The sequence below is a fragment of the Indicator indicator genome, chromosome 3, assembly GCF_027791375.1.
Source record: "Indicator indicator isolate 239-I01 chromosome 3, UM_Iind_1.1, whole genome shotgun sequence".
NCBI classification, from domain to species: domain Eukaryota; kingdom Metazoa; phylum Chordata; class Aves; order Piciformes; family Indicatoridae; genus Indicator; species Indicator indicator.
Genome location: NC_072012.1, coordinates 6,138,034 through 6,164,835, shown reverse-complemented (window position 1 = coordinate 6,164,835; position 26,802 = coordinate 6,138,034). Strand labels below are relative to the sequence as shown.

Sequence of the window (26,802 nt, the reverse complement as noted above, 5' to 3'; positions counted from 1 at the left end):
ACCTGTCTTTTCTCTCTCCATTTTTCGCATCTTTGGCCAGTATAGAAGAAAGAACTAATCAGTAAGTGGAAAATGCAGCCCATGTTATTTCAGACCTTTGGCCGTACATCAAATTCACAGCAAACAGCAATGTCCTTATCATGTTGGTTACTTAAGGCTTGGAGCAGAAAATGCAGCTGTAGTAAAGGAGCTACAACATTATGCTGTGATATTACTCAGTGCAAGAAGCAGGTATGTCAAGAAGAGATCAGATATCTGCTGAAAACTCAAGAAAAATTCTGAAAGTTGGGAAGGAAAGTGGCACTGTTCTAAAATGCACATAAGGTGGTAGTGAGACAAGCTTGATACATGTACTGCAAGTGAGTCAGGAAAACACCAGCTGCTTAACTCAGAACAGTTCATGCTCTGGGGGTTTTCTTCACAAGCCTCCCTTACCCTGGCTTGCACTACTTGGCACAATTGTTCTGTCTCCTAATTTATGGAAAATGGTCAGCTTCACCATTGTGCCAAGTCTGGGGTGCATTAAGAGCAGTGTGTCCAGCAGATCGAGGGAGGTTCTCCTCCCCCTCTACTCTGCCCTGGTGAGACCTCACCTGGAATACTGCGTCCAGTTCTGGGCTCCCCACTTCAAATTGGACAGGGGTCTGCTTGAGGGAGTCCAATGGAGAGCTACGAGGATGATTAAAGGGCTGGAACACTGCCCTATGAGGAGAGACTGAGAGACCTCGGGCTTTTTTGTCTGCAGAAGAGAAGACTGAGGGGGGTTTAACAAATGTTTCTAAATATCTGAGGGCTGAGTGTCAAGTGGGAGGGAACAGGCTCTGCTCAATTGCACCCTGGGATAGGACAAAGGACAATGGATATAAACGACAGCACAGGAGGTTCTACCTCAACATGAGGAGGAACTTCTTCACTGGGAGGGTCACAGAGCACTGGAACAGGCTTCCCAGGGAGGTTGTGGAGTCTCCTTCTCTGGAGACTTTCAAGCCCCATCTGGATGCATTCCTGTGTGACCTGTACTAGATTCTATGGTCCTGCTCTGGGAGGGGGGTTGGACTCAATGACCTCTGGAAGTCCCTTCCAAGCCCTAACATCCTGTGATCCCATGAGCCAATGTTACGCTCAAACAGCTGGTTTTGGAGACAGAGACAAAGAATCAGACAGAAGGGGCAGGCAGGCATAAAACCCTGAACCAGAAACGTATCACCTCTAGGAGCTACTGAAATGATGCAGCAGCTGGGTGGGATTTCCCCTCCAACAAAACACAGCAGTAGATTCTACAACTCACGGGCTGATTTAGCAAAGGGAAAGTCAGACACCAATCTCACTTAGGGAGACTGCCAAGCATAAATTGAATCCCATGCTGAATACCATTTTAAAGTCTGCTTCAAGCTTTAGTTTTGAGCATGAAGTGCAGAATGTACTTCACAGCCAGAGAAGCAAGAAGGTATATTGCAGCAAAGCAGAATACACTTCTTCAGATTAATACCCAGTTGTCTGACCAGATTTTTGTAATAGCAGGGAAAATAACAAGGAAGTAATAGAAGATCCCAAGGCACAAGCATTATTTGGAAAAGAAGTAAGTCAGGTAAAGTTTATTTAACAACAAATCTGGAGGTTTATAGAATAAACTGGTTTGCAATGGATGTTGAAATACAATTTCCTAAGCAGATAAATATTAAAAAAAAAAAATCTCTTCTAGATCCCTTTCTCCTGCCTTCCTTCAAGCTCATCATCTTTGTACTCAAAATGTCCCCATCTCAGACACTTCTGTTCCTTACCCAGGACTGAGACACTCCAGTCTCAGTTTCTCTCTTTTCTTTCCTCCTCTTCCACCAAAAAATCTCTATTCTGTTGTGTCCACCTGTCCTACAGCTGGCCCTTGTGGATGTCTCCGTAACCAGGTCCTCCCCTCTGCAAACACCATGTTTGATTTGCACTAAAATTCTCAGTCTCATGCCAGATGACTCCCATTCCCTACCCCTGATTCTCAACAGCTTCCTTCACCTCAATGACCAGTTACAGACCCTATGCCAGTTCAGCCTCCCAAGTCTTCTTGAACAGACTCTCCTTCCATCTGCTGTTCCTATGTCTCCTGTATGTTAGCATCAAACAGCTTCTTTCATGATGAAGAAAAATTCTTCTGAGAAAGCTGAAAAATCACTGGAGGTAGAGGCCTGGACTGAACTATTTCAGCTTGAAAAATTAGGAGAGCTAAACACAGTTGGAAACAAGCTTTTAAAAAGAGAAGGTGACAATTCTAGGAGCAGATGCTGCTCCTTTTTGAAGGAGGGAAATACCAAGTTAGTCATTCTGTGCCGGGGTTGGACCACTCAGTGGTAACTCTTATTTAAGACAGATCATGGCTCTGAAAGGCCATGTGGAAACTCATGCCATGATACTGGCTGCCAAATAATGGGTTAAGAAATTCTATCACAAATATAACGATTTTTGAATTGTATTTACCAAAAAGAAGTTGGTAGGAGACTCAGTTGAAAATTCAGAGTGGGTAGTCACAGTCATTACACCCTAATGCAAGAAATCTTTCCCAAACTCATTTCCTAAACCACGCAACATCTTTAAGGGCAACATTTAGCTTTTCATCCTACTTCCTATTCATGAATTTATACCCATCTGGATGCATTCCTGTGTGACCTGCACTAGACTCCACAGTCCTGCTCTGGCAGGGGGGTTGGACTTGATGATCTCCGGAGGTCCCTTCCAACCCCTAACATCCTGTGATCCTGTCTAATATCCCTCTGCAGCTTGATGATGTCTGGAAAACTGTGGATACAACACGTGGTAGAAAGAGCTCCCAAAGTGTCACCCAGAGAGAAAATTTTGCCTTCAGTTTCATCACACAGCTGAACAGCTTATTTGAGCTTCTTCTGCACTTGGATGACTTCATTAGAAAATCCACCGTTATGAGCATCAGAGTAAGGTCAGTTACAATGCATTAAATACATTACTCCTTCTTCAGTAAAAGTGCACTGAAAATGGATTAAGAAAGGTAAACCACAGGTAGCAGTGCTACAGCCACTGTTGCCTGAAGTAGCAGCCTGTGAAGAGCTTTGCATTTACTCCTGTGAAAAAGCCACGGAAGATCTGACATTTCAAATTCTAAAGGCTGGCTGCATTTTCCTACAATCAGCTGGGAAGCCTCCCCCCTTCCCACGATTGCAGCAAAACAAAATGTGGGCAATGTGCTCTTGAGGCACGCCTGTTTGCCTTCTCAAGTCTACACCAATTGTTTCCCCTCAGAATTTTCTTCAGAGAAAGAAGAAAGGCTACTCCACTTCCTTAGTACATTAGTTTTCAGTCACTATCAAGGCTGCCCAAGGGATTTCAATGCACACACCCCCAGTCCCTTCCAAATTCAGAAAAGGTTCTCAGTCAGATGTTCTGTTACAGCTACACAGAGTATCTTCCCTCAGAATTAAGGGGCTGGTTTTCTATTCCTTTTCCCACCACTTTAACACCTCAATGCAGCAAAGCACACACTTTGCTGGGTCATTATGTGATTACACCCACAATGAAAACTGAATAGATGCCTTCCTGAGCTGAAAGCCCAGCAGCAGGAGCTTTTTCTCACAGGACTCTCACTGACTGCAGTGGAGCCTCCTAGGTACAGTTCTAACAGGAGATGCTAAATGCCACTTAAATATAGGAAATCACTTTTTCAAAGCCTGGCCAATGAATGCTATTGATGTTTGACACCTTTCAGGTTTAAATTAGACCTTACCCATTTCTCCCCAGAAGAAAGGGTTGATTCCACCTGTTGTGCAGTTGAACACTAAAGTGTTTTTTGGTCTGAAAAAGAGAAAGAAGTATTATTTTAAGGTGTGAAGAAAAGTCCCCAGAGCTTTATTAATGGAGCACAAATGCTATCAGCCTGAGAAACTGTAACATCAGCTCATGAAAAAAGGGCATCTTTCATAAATATAAAACCACCAAGTTTTGATAAGGTTCACTCAGACTCTGGAAAGCATATGAAGTTAATAAAGGCAGATGGGGTTTAAGAAAAATCATCCACCTATCACCTTTCAAAAACTGTAAAAGCAGTAAGTAAAGCCTGCATATTGGCAAGCTCCTGTTTTATTCTTTTACAGTTTCTCTTAATACACTGCAAATTATTGGCCCACACCAACCTCAGGGATACACTGTGTTTGACAATCCCTTTGTGCTACTTTTAAATCCCATTTGTGCTACTTTTAAATTCCATTTGTTAGGGTGGTGATTATAAATCAATCTATTTCAACAAAATCCTTACTTTAATACCAAATAAAGTTTGGTGGTTATTTGGGTGTGGAAATAAACACAGATCACAGTGGTTTTATTTCTTCCTGTGCTGTAAGGCAAAAATTACTCAGTCTGCTTTTTTGTTCTAAGCTTGCCTTGCCAAGGGTGCAAGTGATGCCATTAATACAGCATTTTTCTTACTCCAGATTAGCAGCTGGAGCCATCTGCCAAAATGCTAAAAGAAGTAAGATCTGGCCTTGAACAGGGGCTAACAGCTTGGCTCAAGGATACAACACTCTGTTTCTAGGCTGCCTGTGGGGCTCAGAGCCTTTTTGCACTAGAGGAGGCTGCCTGTGAGGAACCTCTCTTCTAAAACTGTGAATGAAGTGATCAGGAGAGAGGACCCTTAAGCCTGAGATACTGGGACAGGAAATGTCTCACAGTACCGTTTGAAAACTGCAGCTGAATAACGCACAGTTTAAATGGTGCTTTTTAGAAAGAATGCTGTGAAACAATGGCATTTGATTGTATATTATAATTATTATTAATCCCCAGCAGACTTCTAGGGATGATTAGGACTAATAGATGTGTCAAGTAATGAATCTGTTCTGTGACTTCAAATCACTGAGTAGAAGTCTGCTAGACTGTTAAACATAAATGTGCACACTAGTGCTTAATGTGAGAAACTCAACATGGCAACTCACTAAGGACTAAACCCATAGTATGTGTCCATGCAGAAAACTCACCTAGTGTAGAGCTTTGTAGAGCTTCCACACTATATAGTGAAGACTGCAATTCTCTGTCAAGTTGTCAATTTCCCTCAGTAATGGCACCTGCCCTGAAGGACACTGACTTTCTAACTAGCTGATTTGAAAAAACAGAACATTAAAGCCACACATGCCATGCCACTTCATGACAGCACCTAAACCTGAAACTCTCTTAGAGAAATTAAATTTACAGAAGGCTCAGTTTCTCATTTTTTTTGTATATGGATTGCTAACCTTGGGGTTGTGCTCAACCAGACAAAGCTTTAAATCAAGTTGTGCAGTTGCTCCTGTAGCTTAATAATTATTACAGGAACTAGATTAAAAGCACGTATCTTCTGCCAATGGTAAGTTAAAAAAATGGCACTTCTACCATGGCCAGAGCCAGGAAGTCTACCTGTGTGCTGACACACTGCTCATCAGCACATGCTCTGCTTTTTCAGCTTTATGGACAGCCCTTTTCTTCTGGGGGCTCTCAGAAGTATGTCTGTGTGTGTGTAAAGGGAAGCTGTATTTATTTTTCCCAGGTCATGTGGTTTGCCTGTTGCTGATGGATAGTGATGAAACTATGAGGAAAATAAATCTGAAAGCTGGTGAGCTGTCTTCTGTGATCCTTTTATGATCTTTATATGCAGGTTACTGTATGCAGCACTTCCTCTACTCAGCTCAGAGGGATTACTCAGCTTACTCTGTCTTTCAAAGTAAAATATTTCTGCTTTTTATTTGCCAGATATTGACTTCTCAGAGATGCATAAACCTCCAGAATAATTCATGTGGCTTACTCTGTAACATTTCCTACTGAATGACTAAAGGTCAGAGTCAGAGGTTCACAGGAAAAGCTCTTAAATCCACAATGTCACTTATGCATACCTTTCTCAGCAACACAAAGAATGTTGTGGGGTTTTTTTTACTCATATCCCCTGTCATATAAGACCATAATAAAATATGCAGTGTTTTCCAAGGAAAACATGCAGAGCATTTTCACTGAGAAAACTCTAGAAGCCACTTCAACAGCGACTTAAGGCAGCTGCCTGAGAAAGGATGCCCTACAACAGCTGCTGTGAAAGCTGCAGTAAAACTCTTGGACTTCAGAAAAGCGACTTCTGAGACAGAGCTGAGCTTACATTGTGCAGGGAAACAGGTCTCATCTGGAGCTTTAGAGGTCTCCTAACTCTAAAACCTGACTTTATTGTTTTCTCTGTACTCCTAAGTCCTTGCCAATCCAGGAAACAAAAAAACCAAACCAAACCGAAAGAACCAGAAAAATAAGCCAACGAGGGCTCTTGCACAGGTTTTCAATTAGCTTCTGATTTCCTTTAAAGTCCCAAATCTGGCAAAAAGGGGAATGCCTTCCCACCTGTGCACAGCGATGTACCACCCAGCCGCAAGGGTGAGGTTGATGGCGACGTCTACTGGAATCATATCTGCCACCGCTTCATTGTTGGCGATCACGGTCCGCAGAATCCCTTTGCCCGCCTGCAGGACAGAGGAAGATGGTCACTGACATAATACCATGGTTAAGATTTCATCAGCTTAGGCTGAGGACAGAGCGTCATGTCAGCAGTTTTCAAGCCTGGCAGCAGCTGCAGAGGATCGTTTGGTTCCTGTGAAAACAAACACGGAACTCATGTGTGCAAAACCAGAGAGAAGGACTGAGTGATGGAGCAAAGGAATATGCTCTCCAGATCCATGAATATTTGAAAGTTATGGCAATGGAAATGTTATAGCTCTTTAAATTATTATTTTCTTCCAGCTGAGACTCACATTTCACAACGAAATAGCTCTCCAGCTGTCAAACTACTACAACAACTAGACAGAACTACAACAACTACACAGAAAGTGCCTAGTTGTGCAAAAGCCCTTGCCTGAAGTCTGGGAAGAAGAAAGGTATGATGAAAAAAGCATTTAAGATTTGATACTAAACTTGTAAAGCACAGGCCATTGTCTACTGGTCACTGGTGGATTTTAAGGGACACTGCATTACCTGTCTGGGAGGTGTTTGGGTTTTTTTTTTTTGTTCTGTCTCTCCCCTCCTCCTTTCCCCTTCTATAGTCAGTTTTGTTCCATTTTAGAGCTTGCAAGTAAACCACTTATGACTGGTTTAATTTTCATGAGCTAAGACACATCTCACTCTTGGTGCAGCAGGCAGAAGGATCACAGGCCAACATTCAGACACAGGCAACCATGGAAGCTTCCCCACATGACTTCATCCTCCTCAAACCCATACCATGCAGTTAACTTCTGCTGCCCTAAGCTGAACTGCAGTTATGCTTAGTCATTAAAACCTTTCCTTGCAACACCACTATGATTTTTTTTTTTTGCTCCTACTACTGATTTTTTATGGCTGGGGAGAAAACAATAAAAAGAGGCAAAAAAGAACCAAAGCAGCAAATCAAGCTCAGCTATGAATTTTCCACTGCAGTGAACCCATGCCCACTAGAGACCACTGTGTGATCAGCTATCACATTTTCACAGGTACACCTTTTTGAGGCCTTCAAAACCAGGAAGTTTGATGGATGTGCTGCAAACATGCCTGCATTCAGAGCAGTGTGTGACGGTCATATACATATGGATGACTTCAACATTTAATACTCTGTATTTAGTAAAGATTTCAGGTTTAAGCTTCTAAAAAGTTACATTTTACATTGGAAATTATTTTGTATTTCTTTTTCAGGTATGGATTTATTTCTATTTATAGTTGCTGACTTTTTTCTCTTTAGTGAAATAGAAGCTACTGTAGCTGAAGCCTCCAAAATAATTTCCAGGTCTGAGTCTGATGTTTCTGGACAGCCTCCCAGCTGAAGAGCTTTGGGGCCAGTCACTGTCAAGAACATGAATTAATCCATGTTTCTGCCCTCCAGCTTTACTGCCTTGCAAGGAAAAAGGTCTTTTTACATGTCACACAGAACAGCAAGACAAAATGCCTCAATTACAGGCCAATGGAAACTTAATTAATTTCATTTTGATTTCAATCAACAAAGCTTCTCCTCGCAGCACCTGGAGCAACTGCAGGCAAAAGAAACATAATTGGAATATCAAGAACAACTTCAACTCCCGTATTTCACAAATATTTCAAACAAATCTATCTGTGGAATTAAATTATCAGTCTCAAATACTGTGGCAGTGACTGAGGAATGAAAAAAAAACAAAACTTGGCAAGGTTTGGAGTTTAGATTCTGCCCAGATGGTGCCAAACATATCTGCACCAAACCTGAATCTGGTGGTTGCTCCCCATACAGGATGAGCTCGGGTTAGCAGCGGTAAATTAGTATTTTAGTATGAGAGGGACCTGAACACACAAATACCAAACCACTATCCATTCTTCATTAAGGCTAATAAGCCCTTGACTAATAAATACACGTTGAAATACAGCTGGCTGAGAGACCTGGTTGTAGTCACTCAAACTGCTGTGTGATTTACATGCTTAGGGGTTAATTTTCAAGCTACCAGGCAGGATGTACCAATTCACCATATCCTGGAGTATTAGTCCAAATCATGCATTTATTTGTTTCCCCCTTGGAAGACCAAAGGCCTATTGGCCTCTCTAATAATGAAGACCCTTAATTTCCAGAAAACTAGTACCAGTCCAACTAAGTTCAGTAGCAGTTGGTGATGGTACAAGAAAAATATTGTCCAGCAGCACCAGTTTCTCCACGTCATGGAGTCTCTGCTCCTGACTGATGCTAGCCAAAACCACTGCCTCCCACAGGACAAAAAAACCCATGGAAAACAGCCTTGTCCCTACACCCTGTCCCTATTGTCATTGCTCTTTGTCTTTTTCTTAGCTAAGTCTCAATATAGCTACATATCAAATCATCATATTTCATCACTGAAGAGCTTAGTGCAGACAAAACCTATATGTCTTTATATTTCCTACACTGAAGAACCTCAGAGCTGCAATCCTGAACCAAATATACCATCTCTATTCCATAAGTCTTTCAGTACAAGTCAAAGCTTTTTATACAGAAGGGAAAGGATGTTATTTACTAGAGAGACCCTAGAATTTTAAAACCATTACTTTTCATGGAATTAATCTGGCATCTGCATGTGAAACCTGGCCCCAGTAAAACCTCCATGCTCAAAAGTAATCAGGAAAAATATCATATAATCATAGAATCAACCAAGTTGGAAGAGACCTCCAAGATCATGCAGTCCAACCTATCACCCAGCCCTACCTATCACCCAGCCCTATCCAATCAACTAGACCATGGCACTAAGTGCCTCATCCAGTCTTTTCTTGAACATCTCCAGGGACGGCGACTTCACCACCTCCCTGGGTAGCCCATTCCAATGGCAAATCTCTCTCTGTGAAGAACTTCCTCCTAATATCCAGACTATACCTTCCCTGGCACAACTTGAATAAAAATTCACAGTTATTACAGAACTTAGAATCTGCCAAATGAAAATGTAAGGAGTGGATCTGCAAAATTAAGGAACTGCAACACCATTATTTAGGATGACAAGATGTCATGAAAGAAAACAGCACAAGATGCTGGGAGTAGGGCAGAGAGGCAGTGCAAGCTTTACAGGCAGTCAGCAAGGATTGTAAAAAGCTGAGAGATAATTATTTTAAAGAAACTGACATGAACTGGAGTTAGCAACACTTTGTGAACACAAAGGATGCATTTGGCAGCTTTGGACTGTTTGTGAAACATGTAACTGGGGTTTCACAGATAAAAGCAATAGCTAGGACATACCCACTGATTTCACCCCTCCTGTGGATTTCAGAAGAGCCTGTAACAGTTTGTCTTTATGCTTGTCTTCCAGGTTTAAATGAGCTTTTTTAACGAGATGATATTTGGATTTTATTCTGCTCTCCTATGATTGTACACTACTAATCCTTTTATAGGCAGCATCGGGCTGATTACAATACAGTTTTTCCAAGGTAATCAAGTTGGACAAATCATGCATGAACAAAAATATCTGCTCGTAGCATACAGCATTATGCATTGACAAACAGACCTAAGGCAATCATTTCAGTTCAGGGGGAAAAAAAAGCCAAGACAAAAGGTATGCAATTTTACTGCTGCCCAAGGGAAGTGGTGGAAGGCCCATCCCTGGAGACATTCAGGATCAAACTTGACAGGGCTCTGAGCAACCTGATCTAGTTGGGGATGGCCCCGTTTACTGCAGGGGGATTGGACTAGATGACCTTTAAAGGCTGTTTCCAACTCAATGCATTCTTTGATTCTATGATATGATGAATTGTAATGATTGTTTTTGTATTACAGGGAATATTTTATCATGTTACTCATTATTTATCTCATGGATGTGCTCCTTGCTGTTTCACACACTTGGCATTGACAGCAACGCTAAGCAAGACTGCAGTGAATTCTCCACATTCCTGGCAGAGCCTGCGTTCATAGTGAGGGGCATTATTTCAGTGCCCTCTGCACACGGAGAAATTCTGTATAAAGCAGTGACAAGTGAGACACAGAGTCTTTGTTACTGTGGAGTGGTCACAAACTATAGCAAGCGGGCTTAGCAACAATACATCTGAAGATAAAAGAAAGGAAAACAGTGCTGCCTTGTATCGATGGTATGGTAATCTGGCCTGGAAAATTAACTTCTGTTGTCAGATTCAGGCTTTGACATCTGTGAATTACCCCAGTTTTGAGGATGCATCTTTTGCCCTTTCTTTGAAAATTTGTCCAAAACCGTTTTTTTTTCCCCCCAGAGTTTTTAGAAACTGCAATTCACATTTAGTGAACTAGCAACATGAATGCTCTTTCAATGTCCCTTTTTTGAGCAGAGCATAAATTGTCTTCTGGGTAGTACAGGCATATAGATGTATGGCAAGTGTGTGACATCTTTCTACAAGACTCTGAAAATTGCTGTGATTCTGGTTTCTTCCCCCCCCCCCCCCCCAATTTCTAAGTGGGGCTGCAGAGTAACTTTAGAGTTGCTATTTTAGTTACTCAAACTCCACTTTAAGAGCACCTGAAGTAGTAACTAGACATACCGCAACAAATATTCCACTTGTCCCATTGAAGCTGTCAATCCAACCCTGCAAAAAAACAAGAAGAATGATTACTATTTTTTTTTCAATGACATGTTGCTTACAGCCCTTGAAGTGGTAGAAGGGCTACAATGCTGTGGTGTAGACAAAGAAGCAACAAGACACCAGTTAAGATGGATGCCAGCCTATCTGGGACAGCTGCCAGGGAGATAACCAGTACAAAGTACCCAATAGATTTTCAATAGGGGATGCATTGTATGATAACTCATGCTGTCTGCAATTCACCCATCAACAACAGAATCTGATTTTGCTTACAGAAGCCACTTCTTTCCCATAATAACCTGTCCACAGGAATAAAATCTATCTTTAAACACTACAGTGTCTTGGTGCTGTTACACTTGCCGAAAACATTGTGCACCCTCTGGTATACAACATACAGATGTCACTAAGACTGATTTGATCATTACAGCTAATTTCTAAGGTGAGGAAGAACAAAAATTCCAAACCACTCCACTTTTGTATCCCAATCTACTTTAAGTCAGGGAAACTGCTGCTTGTGGGAGCTGGAGTAAAGAGATGAGCTGTTTGATCTGAAACAGGTTATGACACTGAACAGCTTGCTCTCTCTCTCTCCAGTATGGGGAGCTTGGGCTAGAGCCCTGGCTATATATCTCAGCCACCACTGGCACACTTCAAGTAGCATGAAAGCCAGAGGTGACTTTATGTGGCATTTCCAATCTGGCTGCAGTGTTGGGGTGTATTATTCCCACCAGTATATTTAGCTTAGTGAATTGCTTTGGTCCAGAAGTGCCACTGCATTTAATAACTGTGGTCGACATCTGCATCTGCAACAGGCCCATACAAGATTGAATGCAGCCAATTCAGTGACTACCAACATAATACGGAGATACCTGACATTACCGAGTGCTTGCAAGCACCATGTGAGGTGTAGGGTGCTCACCAGGACTTCAGTAATAGCCTGACTAGTACACAGAAAGCGTTGAACTAGAATGGATCAACGCATGACTGCGACCCTCAGATCTCATGTGTCCCCAGCTAGCACTGAAACTGCTCTGTGTAGAAGACTGACAGTTGGAAGTCCAGCACTTTGCACCATTACCATCCCAGCTCTTGCTATTAGTCCTTAAATGAGTTCTTTTCACCTGGGACATGACTCACTCCTGAGGATGCTGAAGAAGACCAGCAAAGGTTCCCCACCTCTTCCATGTGCTTCCCTATGAACTGCAGTACCTGTTTTTCAAGTGGATAGTGATACAAGTAGGGGCAGGTTCCTGACAGTACTACAGCTCTATCAAAAGGTTCTTGGTAGGGAACTGCTATGTATTCACGCTTACAGGGAAAGGCTCATGCCAGCTAGCTCCCACGATGGATGGCCTGATGATAGCAATGTTCAAATTTCCTCTCTCTTGCTGAATCAGGTATTCTGACAAGGCTTTGGTGTAGGTGTAAGTGTTGGGCCAGGCCCCAAGTAGCTTGGGTGTGATGTCTTGAATGATAGATTCATCCAACCACCTACAGGAAAGAAGGAGAATGTCATTATCTGCTGTGCAGAGAGAAAAAAAAGAGTGACGCAAAGAAGACCACAGAGACAGGAACCCTCATCTGAAACAAAAAGATAAACAAATCAAAGTTGTTCAAGACAAAGCAAGAGGGAACCAGTTTGGATTTAGAACAACTCTATGGGGGAAAGGGTACTTTTTTCTTTCAGATGCAGGATAACCCTGTGATGAGCTTCATGCTATGATGTTCAGCTCCATTTCAGGTATGCATACAACGGCATCTTACAGCAGTCTTGTGTGCTTTATGATTCACTGAAATCTGTAATATAAATATATGCATAGCCTACAGATTGATGGAGCTTTCCAGCCTAGCAGTTTCACCAGGCAGTGTTCATTCTCAGGCAACACAGTCCTTATATACTCCCAGGCATAATTCAGGAGATTCTTGGTAACCTTTAGCTACTCAGTGGAGTAGCATCACAAAGGTCTCGAAAGCTAGAACAACGTACTACGGGGGTACTGTTCCAGTAGGGCTATTAGCAGTGTTAGACATTCCTTCTTGTTTTCCACAGGCTTCTCGGAATCTATCAGTGCTAACTGCTTAAAAAAAAACCAAAACAACAAACTAACTAAAAAACATCCAACAAGTTTGTGGCTTAGTGTTTGTTTTTTGTTTGCTTGGTTTTGTTTTTTGGGTTTTTTTTGAGATATTCAAGTAGCTAATACATCAGAAGTAGGTGTGAGTGTACCTTCAATGAAGTGGCCCTCACTACTGTGGTTTTGCAGCAAAAGATTAAGGTTCAAAAGCTCTTCCTTGGCACTCCATCAAGACTTCACTGGTTCTGCCAGCATTTGGGTCTAGAGGACAGGAACTGGCTGTACTTCCAGAGCCCTTGTACACTGCTGCCAATGCCCAACTGGCTTTCAGCAGTCTGGTGTTACACCATGGAATCGAAGATTAACTCCCATAATCTAATTTGCAATTAAGTCTTCTAGTTCAGACTGAACAGGTGTGCTCTTCCAGGGGCACTGCAAGGATATAGTGTCTTCACCTGTCTTCACCCTTCCTTATCTTGACCAGGTGGAGGTCAAGGGGAGAGGAATAAGGTGAAGACTGTCACACCTGGAAAATTACTTATCATACCAACTTACACATGCAAATGGCTCAGGTGGCACACTGCTTTTCAGACTGCTCTCAGACACAGATGGAAATACGACACAAAATTGTTGCATGAGAAAACACTGATTCAATGAAACTGCCACAGAGTTTGCAGGGGAGGGCTGAATCCAGTGAATCTTTCAGTTTTGGAACACGTTAAAAAGAATTTGACAGTTTTTAAGCAAGGGGTTAATCTGTCTGTTCCCCCCAACACAGAAGTAAGGGAAAAAGCAACATACAAATAAACCTCCAGGTTGAAACAGAGTGAGATAAGAGTTTACTATAAATGAGCTTAGCTTAGCCTACCTGCAGAAAAAATGCAGCAGAATGCAGTAAATAAAATCCAGCATAAAAGAAAACAAGCAGCAACCCCACTCCCACTCATCTTGCCACTATCCTTGCAGAAAAGAACCAGCACCCAAAACCCAGAACCCGAAAGCCACAGCTGGAACAGGAAGCCTCCCATGTTACAAGCCGAACTTCAAGCCCCATAATACTTCACTCCAGCCAGTACTCTCATTTTGAAGCTGGCATGAGGCAGGATGCTTTTGAACAACAGCAGCAAATATTCAACTTAACCCAGGACAAGAATATAGAAATTATTTCTTTTTACACAAAAAAACCCTCTTACAGAGGCACAAATACTTCCTTTTGCAACCCTCCTCCTATGCTTCATAAACAAGGCAGGAAAATGGTTTAAGCATAAGATATGAAGCTGAGCTATGCAGTGGCTGAAGTAGCACACAATGTTGACTTAATTTACAAAGGTTTTTTAGGTAGCCATTTAACTTGGCCTCCTAGGAGCCTCAGCTAAACTGCCACTGTTTGAATCTGTCAAGAATTATCACCAGTCTAGTAAAAGCAGGTGTCTGCTTCTGCAGAGCCTGGAGGCAGACCAGGGTCATTTGGGCACCCAGGTTAAGCTGTATACAAGGCTTTTTTCCCCTTCTCTTTCTCTCTTTCTTTCTTTTCTTCCTTTCTTTCTCTTTCTTTCTTTCTCTCTTTCTCTTTCCTTTCTTCTTTCTTTTTCTTTCTTTTTTCCCTTTTGTTTCCTTTTTTCTTTTCTCTTTTCTTTTCTTTAAATTAGGACTTTACAATTTAGCATTCTCATAAAGCAAAGACAGGTGCAGAAATACAAAGAGAAGAAATTTCCTCTTGTTCCCACCCTTCCAGACAGGCCTCTGCATCACTTTAAGTGGTCATTAAGAGGACTGTGCTCCTGCCTGTCTCTAGGGTACCATCCTACCAGGTGATTTGATCTACCAGCATTACCATCACAGGAGCACTGAGCTGACAGTTCAGTGAGGTGAACTGTTCTTACTCCTCTGTGACCTACTTTGATTTTGAAATGCTAAATCACAATGCTACTGCTTTTGCTCAGCGCTGCAATTGCCTCACATTAAACAATTAGTAACCTCTCATCACACAGGTGCACCAAATTACCCTGCCATAGCAAAAGAGAGCTCTCTGTGTTAAGCACTTTGCAGTAATAAGAAACTCTTTCTTGGAAGTGATGATGGACCTACATTTTCTGCAAGAATGGAAACAGCTCTGCTTCAGCCCATCACCTCACTGTGCACTGTGTTCCTTACCTCAGCATACCCTTCAAAGCTGATTTCCCTCAGCTTCAGATTAAAGCAAACCTTGCCTAATGTGGCAGATTACATGTTTCCTTTATTGGCCTGGCAGCACTTACAAGTGTGACTTTTGGTTGACACAGATTAATCTTAAGGCTTTACTTGCAGGTTAAATATCAAAATACTGGAAAGCAGGGATGTAACAGGAGGTTAAGAACCGAAAAAAAGAAACAGCTGGGAGTCCTAATTGGGATTTCAGCTAAATAAAGAATCATAAGCATGTATCAAGTGTGTGGCCAAGAGCATCATTAAATGGATCTGGTTTTGTGTCCAGTTGTGTGATCATGCCTCTTAATGCACTTGCAGAAAAGCGTTTTAAGATAGTTTGTGAAAGGAAGCTCTCACAGCTGGCTGATGCAAAACATGACCTCTGTTTCTTCCCCCTTTTGAAAGGAGTTTATATCTCCTTGTCTGCTCCCCCCACTACACCTTTTTGAATGCAACATTCTGTACCTGTTAATCTCCTTCCTCCAACACTTTTTGTACCCAGATATCTACATATTATTTCTTTTACTTATGTGATGTATAAGAAAAGGTGGACAGCTCTCATCTTCCATCTTTGCCTTTTCTCTCTTCCTTCAAGTAACCCCCTGTCCTTCACAGCCTCAGAGTTTTCTTTATTCCATTCTGTCACCTCATGCCATCCCAAAGACTTTCCATCCCACTCCTTCATGCACTCTGCAGCCCCACACATCCCTTTCACATAACTACCTTTGATTTGCAGAACCCCTTCCAAACCAATGGCCCTGGAAACTGACTTCCAACAAGACTCACTTGATTTCAGTGCCTTTGAAGGAAACAGCTGTCTTTGCTGCAATTATAGTGCTACCTGCAAACACTGCAAAGAGATAGGTGCCTTCCTGGCTGAGGGTATGCTCTGTTTTCCGTCTCACTAAATGTAGTGAAACATGGTAAGCTTCTGGAGCATGAGAGATAGAAAAAGCAGTAAACCAAAATAGTAAAAAGCAAGAAACTCCATCTTTAATTACATGGTCAATGAGAAACAGAAGACAAAGAAGTCAGTGAAATGTCGGACATCATCAGGTACTGAGAACAAGATCAATGGTGCAATTTTGAAGATATTTTGATAAAATTTTGAGTGACCACATCTTGAGTGCTTTGTGCAGTTCTTCTGTTTGGCCCCTGAACTGCAGGGAGGGAGTGGAGTTTAAAAAGACAGAGAGAAAAGGCAAAGAAATCACCAAGGAGACAGATCAGTTGACATATGAGGAGTAAAAGCACTGGAACTCTCCAGGCTGTGGCCAAGAAGGTCCAGGGTGAACGCAGTACAGATTTACAGAACTGCAGAGGTTGTGAATAGGGTTAAATGCTGCAAGGCAATGATGCAACTATTGGACAGACAACAAACTAGGAGTGTGAACAAAACTATTAGAGTAGCAGAAAATTAAAAAAGAGATTAAACTAATTACTGGATTAAAAAAAGAGTCAAAAATAATAGAATGTAACATCTCTCATACTACAGTTCTGCTTTCTGGAAGGCTACAAGAGGAATGGACTACAAAATTAGCCAGGCTTGTTTAGGTAACCCTCAGCAGCACCTCCCAGTGCCTCTGCTGAGGGTAACTACCGGGTGAGGCAGCCCATTGCTCTAGTGCACAAGGGCGTTTCTCATGTTTTTACAATCCTTCATTTGCTGAATACATCATAGATGATAGGTGACTTCTAACTGGAAGTAAACACATCCAAGAATACGGGCTAAAGGAAAAAATTAAAAAAGAAAACACCAATCTGCCATGAATTTTCTAGAATAGTGCTTAATCAAATTATCAGGGGCTTGCACATAGGTTTTTTTTATGTAAGATCTCAGTGGTTCTCCTGCTGGATGTGAATTCATCTCATTTCCTATTACCCTAAATCAAAGAAAGAAACATTTTATACCAGTTCTTCCAGTTAGTAGTTCACAGGTAACTTACTTGTATTACACAAGTGGAATACAAGAAAATTAGAAAAGAAATGAAAACAAAGTTACAGCTGTGAGAAGATTCTTCTGGAAGGAAGTTGTCATAGAATTGTTTTGGTTGGAAAAAAACTCTAAAATCTGTGAGTCCCACTGTCAACCTAAGACCACCACAGCCATGAAACCAGGTCCCATGTATAGATTACAGGTCTGGTTTTAATAACTTGCATCTAGTACTGCAGCTGAGAAACATCTTCTTCTGCAAGCAAAAGAAATCCTGCATGTTTGTTACATCTTATAAACATCAGCAAATCAAGTTCCCTTAATACAACTGTTAATGCAAGAGCAGCCTTAGCCTTTTATCAGCAGATTTTGTTGTTCTCTCTATCTATTCTTCATTTCAATAAATTTAGTTACGCTTTTTTGGTTTTCTCTCAGAGTCCTGGATTCTCACACTGATGTCTTTCTAAAACAGCTTGGTTTTGACTCACCCCTACCCAATTCCACTTTAATATGACAGGATTGTTGAAATAAGTGGAAGCAATGGTGGGGAGATGAAGAGATAAAGAAATTAATACAAGGTATACGTAAAACTTCAGTTCTTACTAAGGTAGCGACAGATCTGAGTCTTACAGGAATACACATCAGGACTGCCTGTTTTTGACTCACCCCCATCTAATTCCACTTTAATATGACAGGATTGTTGAAATAAGTGGAAACAATGATGGAGAGATGAAGAGATAAAGAAATTAATACCAGGTACGCAAAAAACTTCAGTTCTTACTAAGGTAGCGACAGATCTGAGTCTTACAGGAATATACATCAGGACTGCCTGTTTTTGACTCACCCCCATCTAATTCCACTTTAATATGACAGGATTGTTGAAATAAGTGGAAACAATGATGAGGAGATGAAGAGATAAAGAAATTAATACAAGGTATGCAAAAAATTTCAGTTCTTACTAAGGTAGCAACAGATCTGAGTCTTACAGGAATACACATCAGGACCCCATTCCTGACAGCAAATGCACTTGTGCAGAATTTATTCAGTGCTGGACTCTCAGGAAATCACAGCCTTTTTTAAAGTGATGTGTGGAAAAATACAGAGGTAACTGAAATCACAAGGTTATTAAGTATCACTAAGCTGGCTTGTGTTTGGAAGAGCTCAACCAAATGTTTATAAAGCATGACTTCAGTAGCTCTCCTGATAAAAAGCCTCCAAAAGAGAGTCTCTATTTCTACTGTTTTCAAAAGACCTCAGTAAAGCCAGTTTCAAGACAACACCTGGAGAAGACAGACTTGCTGGGCAGCACTCTGCAGGAAGTGCCCCTCACAAGAACCCAGAAAGCAAGTTCTCTCTTCCCGTGTCTCCCTTTTACTACAGCGAGCACCTCTTGCTGGCATGAGCACACAGACAAGGCCACACAGCAACCAAGGCGACTACGAGCGGAAATCGCACAGGCCAGGCTGCGTGAATGCTCCGAGGTCTTCTGCAGAGTGAAGCCAAACCAGTGTCAGAAGAGGGGATGTGGTTCCTACTCACTCTACTAAATCGAAGAGCTTCTTGGGTTCGGCTGGGGGTGGGTAGATGACCTCATCTATGCACTTCCGGACGCAGTTTGCATAGGCGGTGGAGATGTGGATGAAGGCCTCGAGGTTCTGCATCTGCCGCGCCAGCTCCAGCAGCCGCTGTGTGCCCATGGCGTTCAGCTGCAGGGCGTGTCTGAAGAGGAGGGGAAAAGAAACAAAATGCACGTCAGTGGGAAGAATACATTGGGGCTGAGCGTGATCCAAACCCCACAGAGTGAAATGGCAAGTAAGGGAAGAGGAGAGGGTCACAGCAGAGCAGGGAGCTTCATTGGGATGCTAGGGCTAAACCCAGCTTTCAGAGCAGTTCTGTTGGATTCGTTGTTCTGGCCAAAGAATGTCTCTCAGATATTTTTAATTCGTCCCAAGGATCAGGGGTAACATTGAGCTAACATCTCTACATCTAATGTATTTTACACTTTATCCTGGAACAAACACTTCCAATACACGTGACCACTGAGGCATTGTGGTTCCTACAGTACCCACTCAGCTCTCTCCTGAAGGGACCACTGCTAAACTGGATAAACACACAGTTTCAGTAAACTGCCAAGGGTCCTTGGGCCCAGAAAAACAGACTTATACTGAAAGAAGACACAATTAGGGATAACAGCTTGAATTCCCAAGGAATTGAAAAGAGTCCTGGTTAGCAAGATTGATCTTGAAGCACCTTGCATAGCTAGAAGTTGTCCAAGAGATTATCTACGATGGATCTCAGTGAACAGATGTTCAACTTCATTGCATGCACTGAACTGGAAGAATGACACTTTCCTGCCCACAAAGGAAAAGGCTAAGGAACAGGTAATCTGTTCATCCCAGAAGGAGAAGCTTCAACAACACATACAAGATTAACAATAATGCTACAAAATGTAGTGCACACTAAAGAAATTAATTACACTAACATCTAAGAGAAACTGTAAACAGTCAGATGAATGAAAAAAACAGAAGTTAAGAATGTTTGGATCACAGTGTCTAAAGCCAGAAAGGGTTCTTTTAGCATGATGCTGTTAAAGAATAGCATTTTCTACATATTTCTCTTCCTCCTGCCCTTCTAGCAGGATGGATGATTCTACTTTTGCTACCCTTCACATGAAAGTTACTCTTCTATTTGATTGTAACCCTACAGAGAGGGTATGAACAGAACTGTGCTCAGAATACAGGCCCAGCATGGATTTCTGAGGCATTCAAGAGTTCCTTTAGCTTTCTAGGGGAATATCACCAAAACCTGGTGATTTGTTACTCTGTTTTCTCTGTTTGTACTAAAACTGCATCTACTAATATTTCCGTATAACACAATTTCTCAGATTTCTGCCCTCAAGAGTTCTGTCTGGAGAACTCCCTAAGTGTCCTGCATATTGATGCCAGTCATTCATTTAGTGCCTCTGCTCCTGCTTTACTAGTATCTCAAAAGCTGCATCTCCCTTACCCATCGATTCTACGTATTCTGTTGCACTCTTTGGAATTCTGCTGTATTTTAGTGTTTTTCAAAACACTCTGAAGATCCAGACTATCTGTCTTGGTTTGTTGTTGGTTACAATTTGCATAGAGGCATTTACACATCTCATCTTGGTTTAGTGGCTTATTTCTGCTGCTCTTTCTTAATGGAAAGCCTGCCTGGACAGGCACACCCAAGGGAGCTCCTTGAGAAACTGCACATTTTATTATCAACAGTTAATTACAAGTGGTGGGTATTTTAAAGCTTGTGATAGACTGTTTTCTTAAACAACATCTCATTTCTCTCTGCAATTACTCAGTGACAAAGAAAGGCCATTAACACTAGCTTCAGAGACAGACACAACATGGTTTCACTCCAAGCTGTCTCCAGCTAGTTCTGCCAAAACATGTCCCTCTTGACCCAAACCACATTTTTCCCTTCCCCAATTTTAGGTCACACTTAACAACTATTTGACAACCAAAGCTTGTAGTAGTTCCTTCTGTTCTCCACGGAAATCTGCCAAGATACTTCACTTTTGACGTGCATACACACATGTGACATTTTCAGAGCATTTACACTGCACGTTCAGCACAGAACCACGTGTAGCATGAAAATGTTAAGTGGAGCATTATTACCACAGCCATACAAGAGATGCACTGAATGGTGTGTTATGAGCTGCTGTGCATTCTGAATCATGCTTGGGCACATACAGAAAGCAGAAAGCAGGACATACTTCAGGGGTTCATCAAAGCGAACTGTTGCTGCACAGTGGAAGACAATATTGACCCGGGTCAGAAGCTCCTCCTCATCTTCAGCACTGATGGCTAGCTTGGGCTGAGTGAGTTCAGCATTAATAGGCTTAATCTTCTCATGGAAATTAGGGCAGTCTTCTCGGACCCTGTCAAAGACCTTGAAGCACAAACAGAGAGAGATCAGGTACAGAATTAGGCTACTGAGATCACTTTGAATAGAAGCCAGTCCAACTACGTCAGTTAATGAAAATGGCACAAAAGAGAATGATTGATTCTTCCAGAGAGAGGACACAGGTGAGATGACGAAATAGTTCATTCACTTGTTTTGTCCCATAGGAAAATTTCACAGGAGAAACAGAACAAAAATATAGGAGTTAATGCATTGTCCTGAAGAGATAAATGAATCTTCTGTGCACCTTTATTTCACTGGACAGCCACTGAAATTCCTTTATCGCCATATCTCGTGCAATCACTTGTTATTTCACCTCAAAAGCTGCCTGTAAGGAGCTAAAAAGGAGGAAGGCTAAATATAGAGTGGGAAAACCTGTGAAGCATTAGACTTAGCAATTTTCTTGATGGTTTTACAAAGGACTTGAGAAGAGGAACGGAACTGGACACATTCTGGTTCCTCCTCTTTATTTGCTGCTCCTTGCCTACTGTCACTCTCTGTTCATGCTAGATGAGTCCTGTGGGGACCTGCCTTTGGGGCGGAAAGGTGAGGAATGTCAATAACCCATACTACTTAAGATGTTGACTGCAAACAGCAATTTTGCCTGACAAGTCTATAGCTAGCTGGCCTCTCCAGCTGGCTTCCATCCCCTTCTTTCTATCTCTCAGTATGATCCATAGCTCTTTCCAACACACAGTTTCTGCCCAGCCTTCTGCAGAATGACAAGACTGTGCATCTGTCCTCTAATAAGATACCTACATTTTTATATACTGTTCTCTCTTACAACTTGTCCAAAATCAGCATGTGGTACCCTGCTCTGCCTGCAATTGCAGGTACCCTACACAGCATGACAACTGTGCACAAACATTCTGAAGTGAAAAGGAAATCGATGTTGCCATCACCTGAAAAATGCCTAAGTGAAAACAGCAGGTTGCTCAGTTCCCATTTCTGCACAGTGAGTAGCTCAGAGTCACTGACAACAACATGGCAGGTGTGGGTGCAGTTCTGCTTGTGCCCTGAAAGCAGACAGCTGCTGTGGGTTCTGCCTACAGAACTTTCATTTGGTACATCTCACAGGTAAAGAAGACGAAGCCTGGATTTCAAAACACTATGTGAGTTTGCCAGAGGACTTGAAAACATCATCTTAAGTTTCAGAAGCATCAGTTCTAAGGGCTTTGTATTGCTGGCCAGCACTGTAGTATTTGAGCAACTTCACCCACAATATTAGAAAGAGTTAAGTCCAAAAAGCTCCCCCCTTTTGGGATAGAGAGACCAGAAGAAGGGTAGAAAGTATAAATATAATCTAGAGGCTGTGGGATCTGCGGAGCTATAATCTCAAAGGATAACCACACTTCAAAGGTAACCAGATTACCAACAGGAACAACTAAGGACTGGGAAAGACTGCTGGGGGATGCTGGGGGCCACTGTCTTTCGAAGCATTTAAGAACCGTCTAGATAAGCATTGCCAGGAAAGGTAGGGAGTAGCTGAACTTGCCCTGGAGCTGGAGGATGTGCCAGCTGGTTTCTCAGTAGCAATGTTTTTCTTGGGTGTTCCCTCTACTCTGTAGCTTACTCACTGGCAACAGTGAGTTTTTCAAATCTCTTTACCATCTTGGCCTCTTGTTTTCCTAGAGATTGCTCTTTGATTTGCCCAATGTTGATGCAAGAGTGGAAACCGTGTGACATAAATTAAACACACTAAAAGAAAAGATGTAAAGATTAAATCAATGCTAACAACAATATTCTTGTTCAACATCTTTGTTGGCAAAATGGACAGTGGCATTGAGTGCACCCTCAGCAAGTTTGCTGATGACACCAAGCTGTGTGGTGCATCAGACAATCTGGAGGGAAGGGATGCCATCCAGAGGGACTTTGACAGGCTGGAGAGGTGGGTACATGAGGTTCAACAGGACCAAGTGCAGGGTCCTGCATCTGGATCGAGGCAATCCCAAGCACAAATACAGGCTGGGCAGTGACTGGCTAGAAAGCAGCCCTGAGGAGAGGGACTTGGGGGTGCTGGTGGACAAGAAGCTCAACATGAGCTGTCAATGTGCACCTGCAGCCCAGAAAGCCAACCAGATCCTGGGATGCATCAAGAGAAGTGTGGCCAGTAGGTCAAGGGAGGTGATTCTCCCCCTCTACTCAGCTCTGGTGAGACCCCACCTGGAGTACTGCGTCCAGTTCTGGAGCCCCTATTACAAGGGGGATATGGACATGCTGGAACGTGTCCAGAGAAGGGCCACCAGGATGATGAGAGGGCTGGAGCACCTCTCCTATGAGGACAGACTGAAAGAGTTGGGGCTGTTCAGTCTGGAGAAGAGAAGGCTGCGAGGTGACCTTATTGTGCCCTTTCAGTATCTGAAGGGGGCTACAAGAAAGCTGGGGAGGGACTTTTTAGGATATCAGGTAGTGATAGGACTGGGGGGAATGGAATAAAGCTGGAAGTGGGGAGATTCAGTCTGGATGTGAGGAAGAAGTTCTTCACCATGAGAGTGGTGAGAGCCTGGAATGGGTTGTCCAGGGAGGTGGTTGGGGCCCCATCCCTGGAGGTGTTTAAGGCCAGGCTGGATGAGGCTCTGGCCAGCCTGATCTAGTGTGAGGTGTCCCTGCCCATGGCAGGGGGGTTGGAACTAGATGATCCTTGTGGTCCCTTCCAACCCTGACCGATTCTATGATGATTCTATGACAGAAAGTTATTTTACCCCCCAAAGGAGTAAAATAAAAACTCTTGCACAGAATTGGAAGTCAAATATGATTCACTGCATTTCTCTGAAGGATTGAGGGCAATTTCTAAATGCAAGCTCACAAATCAGCATACTGCTTTGGAAACCTTCTGGATCACAAGAACATTCAGTTCATTGTCACCATGAGATCCGAAAACAGGACCAGCTGCTTAATTGAAGTCTGCTGCCTCTTTTGTGGACTCTGAGATTTCAGACTTGTCAGTGTTTTACAGGAAAGGGGAAGATTTAGACAGAACAGATGCAGCTTATTCTATATGGTCTCCTTATAGTTCTCTCTTTTCTTTTTAGAGGCCATCTGCCAATACAGAATATATCGAATGGATAGAAGTGGGCTGATGTGCTGTGCTGTGTGTGAAAACAATGGCCAAGTCACCAGTACTCCAGAAGTGATATATGAAATTGTCAGAAAATTATAGTGAAGAGAAAGGAAACATGTTTGATTTCAAGCTGGCTAATAGTAAACTGAAGGAAATCAGTAATAACACATCCTGATTTCAGTGTCCTTTTGAGCAATGTATCCCAGGGGCAACACTGTTGCCTTGACTGAAACAAAGGAAATGAACCTAACTGCTGCTGCTCTCATTTTGAACCTCAAACAGGATGCAGTTTCTGTACAGCCTGTGCTGTCCCCCACCAGAAGGGAGAAATTTGCTAAATTTTTCTCATTTTATAGTCAGGCACTTCCCATTTATAGTAATACTACTCTGTTTTCTGTGATTTAAATTTACATTGTCAAGCACTTACTCTGAAATAGAACACCTAGAATTTCTCTCTGCATTATTGTTGAGTGTGTTTGATAGGCATCTCTTTCCCTATTCCTATGCACTTAAGCTTTGACCTCCCATCCCAAAGGACATCTGTAACTCTTTGCGTTCCCTGCTCTTGCCTTAAAGCACATCATAATTCAGAAAGAGTTCTGCCCATCAATCTTTAACTGGAGTTTTTTCCATACCACAAAGACACCAAAACCTCAAAGAAAGGGCAAATTGCACATTTATGGAACAGCACAGCTGAAAAATAAAGATGCCACTGAACAATGTAAAATGTCAAAGGCTTAGCTTCGTCCCCAGGACACATTTTCAGTGAAGCAAATACAAACTACTGAAAAGTAGAGTGCCTAAGCCATGGTCTACACAAGGAGGAGAGAGAAAGCAGGTCTCCTGTTTGCTTGGTGAGTTACCTAACACCGTTTCCTGTGCTCCTCCCTGGTGTGGAGGGGTCATCTTCCAAAGTGCTGAATAAACACATCCCAGCAATGCAAGCTGTGGTGAAGGTGGACTACTGCTCTTTGTCACATTAACAGCAGTCTGTAACTCACTGTAGCTCCTTCAGTGATAGCACTCACAGCTCTCCCTCCACCAGATCAAGGCCAAATGCTTTCTGACTGACCCAGAAAGCATCAAATGTTTAAGGGTGGCCCAGAGAGGTAACCTTTTTTCCTCTTGTGGTACAAAACCAACAATCCATTCAGGCATCCAAGTTACACAATTTTCACCAGATGTTGCCAGCTGTTTGGGTTTTTTGTTTTGGGAACACCAATAAAAAAATTGTCTTCACTGGCGCACAGTGGGGCAAAGTATATTTAATAGGCACTGGGATTTTAGGTTTCTTCTCTAGGAGGATTAACAAAAGATGGTAACTTAGATTACAGCATGCCCATTTCAAGGTACTACTGTATGAGAACATTTAAAATGGAGAAAAATCAGAGAATTACCACAAAATGTAGTTCATGAATGAGGAACTACTGAGAAGATTAAGGCTGAGAGAGTTCAATTAAGAAAAGAAAGAAAGCACTAAAGCAAAAAGCTTCCATGCTTTCAGATAAAGAAATGGAAGGGATTGCTTAGCACAATTTAGGAGAATATAAGCATGAACTGCCTCTGTAAAGGAAACAATTTCTTCTAAGTAAGACATAGGCCAAAAAACACTGGGGTAAAACACTGTGCCAGCAATTTCTTTAAAGAACAAGGTGTTCATTGGGTGCATTGCATAATTTTTAAAACAAGGTGTTTGAAATCCCTCTTTTGGACAGAGCATTTGTGAATAAATGCTAGGGAACAGACCATATCTAGATAAACAACTGAACACCCTGGAGTACAACTCCATCCCTCTGTGATTTCAATGGCAGCATCATAAATGGATGTGAGCGACCACCACAAATTCAAATGACTGAAGGTAACAAAGTGATGAAAGTAGCTCTTTAAAAAGCATCTGATCCCTGCAGTTCTATTCAGAGGAAAGGACTTGCCCTACTTGTGTTCTCCACAACACAGTTTGGAAAGAAGGAAGGAAGGTACAGAGCTACTTTTAGAATTGCCATTGCAGTGAACTGGAGGAGTAACTGGGCAGCTTCTTGAGGTGAAGTATTGAGCCTGCAATGACTGTTGAGCCCAGTGCATTTCCATGCATTGCTCAGCCAAGAAATGCATGAGAATGCAGCTCAGGCAGCACTAATGGGGACAGACCCTTTTCTTTCTTTTGTGCACACTCTGCCTCATTTCCTCCTCAGAAAGTTGCTTTGGAGCATGGCTCTTCTCAAGGCCAATAAAGCATAATTCATCTAACCAGTTAGAAAGCAGGCGGCAGAGTGCTCCCCATTACAGGGAGACAAATGGCTCATGCTTCAACCTAGAGCCATTGCTCTCCCCTGAGTAGAGCTAATGTAGTGGAAATACAGTGCCCATGACCAACGTCTAGCAAACAAAACAGCTGATTATTTAAAGATAGAGACTACAGAAACAAAGAGATGACAGACAGCAAATTTCAATATAGGTCAGCTAAGGCTAATATGTACAACCAGCTGCTTAGGATGTGGTTTTAGGTGGCCAATTTCCTTGAAAACTGGCTGCTGACAAAGCCTGCTGTTTTCTAACTAGAGTACTTGGGTGACATGCAAGTTAATCTGCAGTGGTAAAAGGAGCTA

The 26,802-nt window shown here is 42.3% G+C and overlaps 1 protein-coding gene across 2 annotated transcripts in view; it reads right to left on the bottom strand.

Annotated features, from left to right (window-relative positions):
* The window catches only part of FAR2 (fatty acyl-CoA reductase 2), a 71,628-nt gene that overhangs the window by 12,501 nt on the left and 32,325 nt on the right, over window positions 1–26,802 (bottom strand). The window contains exons 2-7 of one of the 2 annotated variants that reach the window (XM_054399633.1): window positions 20,948–21,123; window positions 18,739–18,918; window positions 12,318–12,495; window positions 10,966–11,010; window positions 6,361–6,479; window positions 3,738–3,810 (exon numbers count right to left, since the gene is read on the bottom strand). In XM_054399633.1, the coding sequence (XP_054255608.1) occupies window positions 3,738–3,810; window positions 6,361–6,479; window positions 10,966–11,010; window positions 12,318–12,495; window positions 18,739–18,918; window positions 20,948–21,123 (771 nt within the window). The remainder of the gene's footprint in view (window positions 1–3,737; window positions 3,811–6,360; window positions 6,480–10,965; window positions 11,011–12,317; window positions 12,496–18,738; window positions 18,919–20,947; window positions 21,124–26,802) is intronic. The other variant, XM_054399634.1, reaches the window with a different exon arrangement.